The sequence below is a fragment of the Ahaetulla prasina genome, chromosome 7 (genome assembly GCF_028640845.1).
Source record: "Ahaetulla prasina isolate Xishuangbanna chromosome 7, ASM2864084v1, whole genome shotgun sequence".
NCBI lineage: Eukaryota > Metazoa > Chordata > Lepidosauria > Squamata > Colubridae > Ahaetulla > Ahaetulla prasina.
This window is the reverse complement of record NC_080545.1, coordinates 24300676-24313700: the sequence shown is the minus strand read 5'-3', so window position 1 is coordinate 24313700 and position 13025 is coordinate 24300676. Positions and strand designations below refer to the sequence as shown.

Genomic DNA, 13025 nt, shown 5'->3' with positions numbered 1-13025 from the left:
ATACTCAAAATACACAAAGCAATTCAGCCAGTTAGATATTATGGTGGCTCAGACTGCTAAGACAGTCTGTTATTAACACAGCTGCTTGCAATTACTGCAGGTTCAAGTCCCACCAGGCCCAAGGTTGACTCAGCCTTCCATCCTTTATAAGGTAGGTAAAATGAGGACCCAGATTGTTGGGGGGGCAATAAGTTGACTTTGTATGATAATATACAAATGGATGAAGACTATTGCTTGACATAGTGTAAGCCGCCCTGAGTCTTCGGAGAAGGGCGGGATATAAATGCAAATAAAAAAAAAATTATCAGACTTTTTTTGCCATCATAAACTAACGTATCCCTCCATCTGCAATACCTTCCACAAAATATCTGACTTTTCACTCTTAGAAAGAAAAAAGATTGTAGCGACTTTGAAGTTAATTTCCCCAAATAAGGAAGCTTCACTGGCCACTAGTCAGACGTAACAAAAAAGTCATTTTATATAAATTATGAGCACAATTCTATAAAAACACATGGATACTGCTTCTGGTTCAACACCATAGCTATTGGAATGATTTGTAAAACAATTTTAAAGAAAGTTTCAATAAAATGCTAAGCAGATGAAATGTACTTCTTAAGACTAAGTAGGATGCAATATGTTTTAAATATTGAAAAGGTGCAGCTAAGTTTAAAACAGATACATCTCATGGTCCTCTTTAAAATTCAAATATATAGGGCACTGAGACAATCCATACTGAAAAACTGTGTTTCTGCTCACAATAATAAAAAAAAGGTTGATCAAAAGCACTAAAGTTTCCAAAACTCAGCCTGAGAATCTTGATTTCCTAAAATAGTTATCTGTAACAGACTTATTCCATTTCTTTGAAGTAACCCTTCCTGATTGTATTTCTACTAATAAATCTCTCAAATGAAGATAATTGCAGTCCCCTAAAGACAAACAATTATGACATTAGAGCTTTAAACAATTTATTTTTACTCAAGAAAAGCAAACCATTTGTTTAAAGTGGTTTTAATTTTACTTTAATCAGCAGTACCTTTTCAATTGTGGTAAAACCACTGTTGCTTTTTCCATCTGGGCTTCAGAACTGACTTGATATTGTCTCTGAGAATACTTCTGAGTAGCTTCTATCAACGACTCTTCTTCCGTTACTATAGTTGCTTCAAGGTACCGACCAATAATGCAGTCAGAAAAACACAGTAACAAAAGTTCTTTGCAGCGGCCAGGATTTCTTGAATAACACAAGAATTCAATTAAAGCCATAAAAAGGTAATAGTCTATAATAAAGTTGGCTTTTATCCCAGGATATGCCTGGCAGGAGAATAAGATGACCAGATGACAACTATATGAACAATATTCCTTGTTTTAAGATCGTACTGCGGTTCAAGCACACCAGACTTCTTCAATCAACAGAAAACCAACTACTAATGCCATTCCCTTTCTCTATATTTCTGGATTGATGGCAATAACTGTCTGTTTTGCCTTTTCTGGGAATTGTTAGATCAGGAAGGGATCACATTGGCAAAGGTTCTCGTTAACGAAAGAAAAGATGTGTAGTATGCATTGAACAGTGTTTAGGAATTAAAGCTAAGGCAACTAACTCCTTTGACAAGTCTGTCAAGCCTTCTGTAACTTGAGTCTACCTTCTAAAGTGTTAGCTGTTCCCCCAGGCTGGATGTCATCTGCAGATTTGATGAGTTCCCCTTCTATTTCTTTGTCTAAATCATTTAATGAAGATGTTGAAGAGTACTGGGCCTAAGACAGAATCTTGAGGTACCCCACTGCATGCTTCCCTTCATGTAGATGTCATTCCATTGAGGACTAAAGGCCATTGGTCAGCCAGTTGTGAACTCATCTGGTGGTGATACTGGCGATCCCACATTTTTCTATCTTAGCAAGCAGTCAAAATATCAAGAAAATGGTTATCTACCCTAGGTTTCAAGATTCTGATCAACACAGCTGTCTAAATCAAGAAATTAAAAACTTCCATTTGAATTTTCTTCAATTTTGCCAGTTTTAACTCACTAAAAGGAAATTTTGTTTTGAAAGAGATTGTCTAAGCTCCAACAGCTAGGATGAATTTTAACAGACATTCAAGTTCACTGGTTAATACTTAAGACAGCTTCAATGAACTTACTCCTGGATGTTTGCTGAGTCCCCACTGAGATTGATCATTATTTTAAACCAGACGTGAAATTCAGCAGATTCTGGAGAACCGGTAGTGGAACTTTTGAGTAGTTTGCAGAACTGGCAAATGCCACCTCTGGCTGGCCCCAAAGTGGAGTGGGAATTGAGATTTTTCAATATCCTTCCCCAAGAAGTGGGGAGGGAATGGGGATTTTGCATTATCCTTCCCCTGGAATGTGGTGAAAATGGAGATTTTGCAGTATCCTTCCCCTGCCAAGCCCACCAAGCCACACCCACAGAACCGGTAGTAAAAAAATTTGAATTCCACCACTGCTTTAAATGATTGCATTCCATTTACATTCCTGAGCTCAGATTTTGGATGAATGGAACGTTAAACTATAAATGTTGCCCTTTTTCATACTTTTTCATGAAGCCTTATCAAGTAAAAAAACCCAAAACAAACAAACTAGATATATAAGCTCACAACAGAGGGATCTAGAATAGAATTAGTCTGATAACATATACGTGTAATTCCTTTTGGCCATCAGTTTGAATCCTGATTTCTAACAGAGAAAATCATACATTATTGTTTCACAAAATTGCACTCTGGAAAAAAGGAAACATACTTTGCAGTGCAAACAACTGTTATAGAAGTCTTGCTCCCAGAAGATATAGATATGCTTCTGTTATGTCCTGTGGTTTCCTCTCCTTCATATTTTTGTTTTTCACAGATTAGACTTCCCGATTGCTCAATTGTAGAATTATTATAATCTCCAATATTGCTTAGGTATGTAAATCCACCTTTTACAAAAACAAACCAAAACAAACCAAATATTTCAACTAGAGTAGAGCTAACGAGTAGGGTAATAAGTTTTAAACACTGGATGTATATTTACCTGAAATGGCTCCATCAGGGACACTCAATGCTGAAGCTGTTTTCCAACACACCTGGTTCTTTTCTGGCAACTGAAGACGGAACTGCTTCTCTTTATCCCAGCCACATAATTTGCAGCTAATTAAAGAATGTTCTGTTTCCCCTTTGTTCCTAAAATAATAGCACCACTTTCCATCTTAATATGTAAATATATTATACATAAGAAATGGTATCTCAAGTTATTTTATTTTTATTAAATTTATATAAGTAGTCCTTGCTTATGACCATCACTGGGGCCAGAAATCCAGTTTCAGTCATAGGTCAAGAAACCCATGTGGCCAAAAGTTATTTCCCAGCCTTTTTTGCAGTGGTTATTAAGCAAACCAATTCATTTCAATGCATTTTTTTTTGCTGGACACCAGCAAAAAGCACCACAAATTGTGGTCACATGAACAAAGAACACCATGACCGGTTGTAAAGCTGACTGGCCCAACATGTGGTCCTATAATAGCACAGGGTAGGGTGGGAGGCACAACCGTTTAGGACAAGGTTGTAAAATGGCCCATGAAGAACCTGTTCCATAGCTATTATATTTTCAACAGGTCGAAAGTCAAGCTTACTTCTACATTTTTAATAGGATCATAAATAATTTTAGAGTGGTAAGAAAATACATTATGACAGTTTTATCCTTTATCCCAAGTTATTACCAATATGAAGACAAGAAACTGTAATGAAGTCCTTCCATTTGCAGGAATTTTCAGAAGGCCTCTATTAATACTAACAAAGTTACTACTAATACTAATACAAATATGAATACGAAAACAAATACGAATAGAATAGAATTCTTTATTGGCCAAGTGTGATTGGACACACAAGGAATTTGTCTTTGGTGTATATGCTCTCAGTGTACATAAGGAGAATAAAATACATTCATCAAGAATAAAAAGATACAACACTCAGTGATAGTCAAGGTTACTAATAAGCTATCAAATCGTACTAGGAAACAAATAAAAGCAATATAAATTGAAAGATATAAGCAACATAGTTATAGTAATAAGTGGGAAGAGGTAGATACTAGAAAGGAAGAGAATAATAATAATAGTAATACAGTCTTTAGTAAATTACCGTATATACTCGAGTATAAGCCGAGTTTTTCAGCACGTTTTTTGTGCTGAAAAGCGCCCCCTCGGCTTATACTCGAGCCAAGCCGTTCAGCCCTTCCTCTTGCAGCGAGTCCTTTCTACCGCAGGCAGCTAGCTCTCGTTAGTGCGCGCATGCGTCTTATTCCTATGTGGACACACGCACACCCCTCACGCACAATTACGTTGACAGAGAGGGCACGAGGAGGCGAGGCAAGGCAAGGGACCCGACCGAAGAGTTATAATTGTTGACAAATACACACGCGGGAGCGAAGAGTGAAAACCCTCCGGGTTTCAAGCGAAGGAAGGAGGCGCCTGGCTACACACCGCCCTTCAAAGAAATAGCTGGCATTCCTCGCGCGGGCGGGCGTAGCGCAGACACACACACACACACACACACACACACACACACACGCTCGCCCTCCTAAATTCATTTCCCCCACCCCACCCCACCCCTTTTTTCTTGGCTGCTTCTTCCTTTTCTCCCTCCCAGGCGCACAGGGTCTGGGCTCTCCTTACCCAGCCCGTGCAAGTGCGGTCAGCTGCCAAATCGCGTTCCTCTCCTCCCACTGAGGAGGTTTCAAGCTCTGGATTTAAATACAACCGAAAGGGGCGCTGGGGCTACAAACAAGACAGGGAGGGAGGGAGGGAAGGAAAGGGACGGAGGGAGGGAGGGGAGGTCGAGGGGAAGCGCAAGAAACTTGTCAGGTAAAACTCAACAGGCAAGGGCGGAAAAAAAACAGGGAACTGGGAAACGCCCCAACTAGGGAGAAAAGGGAAGGTGGTGTTTTTAAAAAAACAAAAGTCCCGAAACCCAGCGACGGAACCTTTTTCAAAACCGGCTGCCGAGCCGAGAAGTGACGGACGGACGGCCGACTCATGAGGCCAGAAGGTAGCCCAGCCGCCCCTCCCTTCCGTAGCGGTTTAGCAGGGCTGCTTTGGAAGAGCCTTAAACGAGCCCGTTCTCAGCCGCCCCTCCCTTCCGTAGCGGTTCAGCAGGGCTGCTGGAAGAGCCTTAAACGAGCCGTCCTCAGCCACCCTCCCTTCCGTAGCGGTTCAGCAGGGCTGCTTTGGAAGAGCCTTAAACGAGCCGTCCTCAGCCACCCTCCCTTCCGTAGCGGTTTAGCAGGGCTGCTGGAAGAGCCTTAAACGAGCCCGTTCTCAGCCGCCCCTCCCTTCCGTAGCGGTTTAGCAGGGCTGCTGGAAGAGCCTTAAACGAGCCGTCCTCAGCCACCCTCCCTTCCGTGGCGGTTCAGCAGGGCTGCTTTGGAAGAGCCTTAAACGAGCCGTCCTCAGCCACCCTCCCTTCCGTAGCGGTTCAGCAGGGCTGCTTTGGAAGAGCCTTAACGAGCCCGTTCTCAGCCGCCTCCTTCCCGGGCGCCACCTGCATGAGCAAAATCTGTCATTTTTGACACTTCAAGTCCTTCTTGTCTTTCAATAAATCTTCATTTGGCTCATTGAGAATTATGTCCATGACAGCAATGATCTGAAAAGTTAATTGATAATATGATTTACTAAAGTTATTCAAATCAATTTTATTCATTGCATCCATGTAGTTAGTAAGTTAGCTGTTGGTATACAGCTAACATACACTTTCATCCAGTTTATTTTTTTTTTTAGAATAGAATAGAATTTTTTATTGGCCAAGTGTGATTGGACACACAAGGAATTTGTCTTGGTGCATAAGCTCTCAGTGTACATAAAAGAAAAGATACCTTCATCAAGGTACAACACTTACAACACTTAATGGTAATCATAGGGGACAAATTTAACACTTAATGATACAACACTTAATGATAGTCATAGGTTACAATTAAGCAACCAGGAAACAATCAATATCAGTATAAATCGTAAGGATACAAGCAACAAAGTTACAGTCATAAGTGGAAGGAGGTGGGTGATGGGAACGATGAAAAGATTAATAGTAGTGCAGATTTAGTAAATAGTTTGACAGTGTTGAGGGAATTATTTGTTTAGCAATTTTTTAAAAAAAAAAACCTAATATGGACCAAACTTTCAAAAAGCAAATAAAAACATTATCATATTAGATTATATTTTATCATATAGCGCCATTTTAAAATATATTTTATTAAAAACAAGTTCTTAAGAAATAGATAGAAAACATACTTGACTGCTGATTGCCAATGTATTTTGGACAACCCCAGACTTAAACAGATTTCCTATAAGGATTAATTTGAAACTACTGAAAATTAGAAAAAAGTCAATTTGATCTAGTGGTAAAGGCTCCGGGCTAAAAACCAGGAGATTGTGTTCCAGTTCTGTTTTAGGCATGACTAAAAGTCATGCGAATGACTTATGGATAGTCAGTCACTCTGTCTCTCTTAGCCCAACCCCCGCAGCCGCCTCCTTCCCCGGGCGCCACCTGCATGAGCCACCGCAAAGGCGACAAGCCGCCCATCAGCATCCAGGAGCACATGGCCATCGACGTCTGCCCAGGTCCCATCCGCCCCATCAAGCAGATCTCCGACTACTTCCCGCGTTTCCCCCGCGGCCTCCCCGCCGCCGCTTTGCTCAGCCGGAGCCTCCCTCTCTCTCTCTCTCTCTCTCACACACACACACACACACACACAGAGACTTCTAAAGTGGGTTTAATGATATTAGAGACCCTTATTGCCCTGCCAAAAAAAAAAAAAAAGAGCCACCCCAACGTCTATGAAAATTAACCTTCTCTTCCAAGAGACACTGTGCAGGGTATTTTCACTGTTGGTGTGCATACAGGCTTAGATTTGTGCTGGGTTCTTAGTACTTAGAGCACTGACCTTCAGAGGCACCCTGGTCCCTTGGAAGCTAAAGGAGGACTCATTTTCATGCTTGCAGTGTTCAATTTGGGAAGGGCATCCAAAGAAGTGGTAGATCCTTGTGTGTCCAATCACACTTAGCCAATAAAAATTCTATTCTATTCTATTCTATTCTATTCTATTCTATTCTATTCTATTCATTTTATTTTGTCAAATACATATTAAATAATTATATAAATATAAGCATGAATTGAATACATAAAAGGAATACAACTAAAGGGAACATTAGGACAGGGACGGTAGGCACGCTGGTGCTCTTATGCACGCCCCTTACAGACCTCTTAGGAATGGGGTGAGGTCAATACTAGATAGTCTTTGGTTAAGGCTTTGGGGATTTTGGGAAGAGACCACAGAGTCAGGTAGCACATTCCAGGCATTAACAACTCTGTTACTGAAGTCACATTTTCTGCAATCTAGATTGGAGAGGTTCACTTTAAGTTTGAATCTATTGTGTTCTCGTGTATTGTTGTGGTTGAAGCTGAAGTAGTCATTGATAGGAAGTACATTGTAGCAGATAATTTTATGAGCTATGCTCAGGTCATACCAAAGGCGGCGTAGTTCTAAATTTTCTAAAGCTGGGAATCCTCCTTCCCCCTTTTGCACTTTTATTGTTTTTCGTTCAAATAAATATTCATGTTATTTTACTTGGCTCTATCTTTATTTTTTACATTGACCAGTAGCTGCCTCATTTCCCACCCTCGGCTTATACTCGAGTCAATAGTTTTTCCCAGTTTTTGTGGTAAAATTAGGTACCTCGGCTTATATTCGGGTCGGCTTATACTCGAGTATATACGGTATTTGATAGTGTTGTGGGAATTAGTTGTTAAGCAGAGTGATGGCATTTGGGAAACTGTCCTTGTGGCTAGTTGTTCTGGTGTGTTATAGTTGTTATAGAATTGTTTTGAGGGTAGAAGTTGAAACAATTTATAATAAATTTAATAAATTTAAAATACTAGCTTAGAATGTGGTTATGGTTATATACTCAGCGCCTATATTTTGCATGTAGCTGTGCATTAAGTGAATTGCACAAAAAATCTTGCCTGTGACTTTTGGACCAATTAGGAAAAACACACACTGTAGGAAAAACATTTTTCCATGCATTAAATAAACACAGCATTTCTTTTTAGTCTGCCTGGTGCATGGAGTACTGGCATTTTTCCTGTGCTAGGATATCATTCTAAGTGCTTGTTAACCCATACAGAGTAAAGCGCTTTAATTGTTAATTGTTCCTTGTCTTTCTCAAGAGGAAAGATATACGATAACCAAATTGGAACTGCATTGTTGGACTTCCACTTTATCCTGTGTACCTGCTAGACAGGGAAGAGTAATGGGTAGCTCAGTCTTGGATATTAGACTAAGATGTGGATTTAAGTTATGATAAAACATTTTAAAAGAAAAACCTAGGCAATAACAAAATTAACTTACTCTATCCAGATTTCCATATTTTCACTCACTCCTAATTTGAGTTTTCCAAAATCTGTCATTTTTGACACTTCAAGTCCTTCTTTGTCTTTCAATAAATCTTCATTTGGCTCATTGAGAATTATGTCCTGCGACAGCAATGATCTGAAAAGTTAATTGATAATATGATTTACTAAAGTTATTCAAATCAATTTTATTCATTGCATCCATGTAGTTAGTAAGTTAGCTGTTGGTATACAGCTAACATACACTTTCATCCAGTTTATTTTTTTTTTTAGAATAGAATAGAATTTTTTATTGGCCAAGTGTGATTGGACACACAAGGAATTTGTCTTGGTGCATAAGCTCTCAGTGTACATAAAAGAAAAGATACCTTCATCAAGGTACAACACTTACAACACTTAATGGTAATCATAGGGGACAAATTTAACACTTAATGATACAACACTTAATGATAGTCATAGGTTACAATTAAGCAACCAGGAAACAATCAATATCAGTATAAATCGTAAGGATACAAGCAACAAAGTTACAGTCATAAGTGGAAGGAGGTGGGTGATGGGAACGATGAAAAGATTAATAGTAGTGCAGATTTAGTAAATAGTTTGACAGTGTTGAGGGAATTATTTGTTTAGCAATTTTTTAAAAAAAAAACCTAATATGGACCAAACTTTCAAAAAGCAAATAAAAACATTATCATATTAGATTATATTTTATCATATAGCGCCATTTTAAAATATATTTTATTAAAAACAAGTTCTTAAGAAATAGATAGAAAACATACTTGACTGCTGATTGCCAATGTATTTTGGACAACCCCAGACTTAAACAGATTTCCTATAAGGATTAATTTGAAACTACTGAAAATTAGAAAAAAGTCAATTTGATCTAGTGGTAAAGGCTCCGGGCTAAAAACCAGGAGATTGTGTTCCAGTTCTGTTTTAGGCATGACTAAAAGTCATGCGAATGACTTATGGATAGTCAGTCACTCTGTCTCTCTTAGCCCAACCCACCTCACAGAGTTGTTGTTGTGAAGAGAATAGAAGGAAGGAATAATAGGTATGTTCGTCACTTTGAATTATTTATAAAAAAATAATAAAGACTGGATAAAAAAGTCTTTAAAAGCCCTGGGAAAAATACTATATAAAACTCCTTTTATTTTTCATATCAGCTCATAATATAATCTTGAATCTGTGGTCGAAATAAATATGATTAGTAAATATTAATGAGTAAAAACTTTTGAAAGTCTGCTTACAAAAATCCTTTTTTAAAACTTTTTACTGTTAGCATGAGCTATCCTTGAGTTACAAAATAAATAAGGATAACAAACATGTTATTACTCTTAGCCATCTCAAACAAAAACCATAAGATGGAACGGAAACAAAAAGGAACAAAACAGAACTATTTTACTCAGTACCACACCTATTTTCAAGAACTGTAGGAGGACTCTATAAACGTTAATTAAATCATTTTGTTAAGAATTATAAACTGCATTACCGATTTTTGTCTGCTGGAGCCATGCAAAATGCTCTCCAACTGTAACAGGACTGGTTACTCTCCACAACCACAACATTGACAAGATCATGTTTATGGGGTACATAATCCTTAGGAAGACTCAGAAAATCCAGACTGAAAAATACGCTGTTGTCTACCACACCAGTTCTTCCATACATACTGGAAATATGAACCTGTAATAATTGTAGTTATCATTAGATTAAATAAGAGTATCAACAACTATAATTTGATGCCCCAATGTGTGACTTATATGCTTGGCAGGTCCTTATTAAGCATACCTGATAAGCAAAAATGATAAAATACACTTGTATCTTCTGTGACTTGTTTAGCATTATATGTGAAGAAGAATTCTAGCTTGTTTGTCTTCTAATACAGTTGATCACTTATGGGTTTTGGTACTGTATACAAACTACAAGTAGTCCTTGACTTATGACCATAATTGAGCCCAAATTTTCTGTTGCTAAGAGAGACATTTGTTAAGTGAGTTTTGCCCTGTTTTATGACCTTGCTTGCCACTGTTGTTAAGTGAATCACTGCAGCTCTTAAGTTGCAGAAGTAACATGGTTGTTAAGTGAATCTGGCTTTTTCACAGCTTGTCAAAAGGCTGTAAAATCACACGATTCCAGGACACTGCCACCGTCATAAATTGAGCCAGTTGCCAATTGTCTGAATTTTGATCACGTGACCATGGGGAAGCTACAACAACCATTAAGTATGAAAACTTGTCCTAAATTACTTTTTTCAGTGATGTTGTAACTTTGAACAGTCAGTAAAGGAACTGTTGCAACTTGAGGACTACCTGTATAAGTCACAATGTCTTCCCATTTATATACGTTAAAAATTATATATTTTAAATAACGTAAGGTGGCAAACTCATACAATACTTCTATTTTAGGGCCGCGGTGTGGCTCAGGCTGTAAGAAGCCTGTTATTAAAACACAGCTGCCTGCAATTACTGCAGGTTCTAGTCCCACCAGGTCCAAGGTTGACTCAGCCTTCCATCCTTTATAAGGTAGGTAAAATGAGGACCCAGATTGTTGTGGGGGGAATAAGTTGACTTTGTAAATATACAAATAGAATGAGACTATTGCCTTACACACTGTAAGCCGCCCTGAGTCTTCGGAGAAGGGCGGGATATAAATGTAAATAAAATAAAAAAAATTCCCCACAACAGCAATCCTGTAAGGGGCTGAGAGAGAATGACTGTCCAAAGTCACCTAGCTGATATTCAGGTGAGAATAGAACTCACAGTCTCCTGGTTTCTGGTCCGTTGTCTTAACTGCTAGATCAAACTATCTTGCCTACGGCAAGAAGAACTTTTATTCTAAAAGTCCTGACAGCCAAACATTAATTCCACATGCAGAACTTCTCTATCAATTGCTAGAGATGCAAGACATAGGTAGTTCTCGATTTACAACCAGTCACTTAACAGTTCAAGTTACAACGAACTTGAAAAAAATTACTTTTGACCCACCCTCAAAGTTATGACTGCTGTACCATCCACGTGGTCAGATAACCACATTTTGAGTGCTTGTGGTTTGCATTTATGACTGGTTACAGCATCCTGTGGTTTTGCCATTTTTTGGCAAAAAATACCTATTGGATAAGCTGGACTTGGACTTATGATCATGTGATTCACTTAACGAATGCAGTGACTTGCTAAAGGATCAGTATAAAAATGGGCATAAAATCAAGACTAGATTTTAGAACAATTTAACTGCCAGGTCTCTCCCATCCTTTCAAAACCACCGTTGATAACTGTAATCTTGTTAGAGCAGGGGTGTCAAACTCAAGGCCAGTGGGCCAGATCTGGCCCATGAGATGCTTAAAATCTGGCCCATGGGGCTGGCCTGGAAATACCAAAGGACCGACCCATGGTGCCTCTGCCGGCCAAAATGGGCCATAGGGGGAGCTGTATGCAGCCCCGGTGTGGCCTGGTTTTGGCCTTGACAGCCTCCAGCAGCACTCTGCTGGCTGAAAACAGGCCTCCACAAGGGCTGTTTTTGGCCGGCAGAGTACTTCTGGAGCCCGGGGAGTACTGTGGAAAGAAAGAAGGGAAAAAGCGCATCTTGAGCTTGTGTCAAGCGCCCACCATGACCACGTTCACCTGGGCCACGCCTATCCCCAGCCACCCCCATCACCACCCTGCCCCTCTTGAGGTCAAATATAACCCTAATGTGGCCCTCAATGAAATCAAGTTTGACATCCCTGTGTTAGAGCATTAAGACCATTTCTTTTTAGACTTTTACTTTAGTGCTTCCGTAAGTTGGAAAATGTTTTATTGCAACAAAGAGATTTCATGGCTACTGGGCAGAATCAGAATCAGAATTATTCTAAGCTAACAGCATCAAGGCAGCTCTTATTGTGGCTACTGATTTCTCCTCCCACCATCCATTACAGCGATTTTGAAATACCTGCAAGGTCTCCCAATGTATTAACACATACCTTATCGATTCTTTTAAACCGTAAGGGCTTTACAGATACAGCTTCACTTGTCCATGTTGTTGTGTTGACAATATATTCAGCTTGCACCAAATCTCCTTTACAAGGATAAAAGTCTTAAATATATATAAAAAAAAAAGCAGCATGGAATAACTCTGAATCTGTTAAAAGGGAAGGTTTCAAAGCTGTATAAAATGGCACCACTTGACTTTATGGAGCTTCTTGATTCTGGCATGGAGCTATGCCACAATGTGGAAAAGCTGAGTGCTCCCCCATAACATCTACAATCGGAGCTGACCACTTTATTCTGATACAGAGTGTAGCTTTACAAAACTGCATCACAAGAAACGATTTGGTCAAAGGCTCCACTTAAATGAAGTACCTCTTCCAGACTTTGCACATATATCGTGTTTCCCTGAAAATAAGACCCTGTCTTATATATTTTTACCACCAAAAAAGGCACCAGGTCTTATTTTCGGAGGGGATGTTGTCCACTGACTCACCTCACTTTCACGTGTTACCTCTGGCCTGTCAGAGGCCTTCAGGAACTTCTTCAGCTTCGTATATTTGCAGCCAGGCCTCTCACACCTCGGCTTATTTCTTCTACAGCCAGCAAGGTTTTCCTGAAGGCCTTTATAGCTGATAACAGGCTCCAGATCGATCCAGAGCTGTTGGCAACTACAGAGAGCT

At 39.4% G+C, this 13025-nt stretch overlaps 2 protein-coding genes across 2 annotated transcripts in view; one reads left to right on the top strand and one right to left on the bottom strand.

The window, feature by feature from the left end:
* MLC1 (modulator of VRAC current 1) overlaps nt 1–13025 on the top strand; it is a 71354-nt gene that overhangs the window by 20423 nt on the left and 37906 nt on the right. The gene's annotated exons all lie outside the window — the stretch shown is intronic.
* MOV10L1 (Mov10 like RISC complex RNA helicase 1) overlaps nt 1–13025 on the bottom strand; it is a 68021-nt gene that overhangs the window by 41259 nt on the left and 13737 nt on the right. The window contains exons 4-9 of the mRNA XM_058190277.1: nt 12339–12451; nt 9876–10066; nt 8382–8522; nt 3021–3169; nt 2751–2925; nt 1034–1228 (exon numbers count right to left, since the gene is read on the bottom strand). Of these exons, the coding sequence (XP_058046260.1) occupies nt 1034–1228; nt 2751–2925; nt 3021–3169; nt 8382–8522; nt 9876–10066; nt 12339–12451 (964 nt within the window). The remainder of the gene's footprint in view (nt 1–1033; nt 1229–2750; nt 2926–3020; nt 3170–8381; nt 8523–9875; nt 10067–12338; nt 12452–13025) is intronic.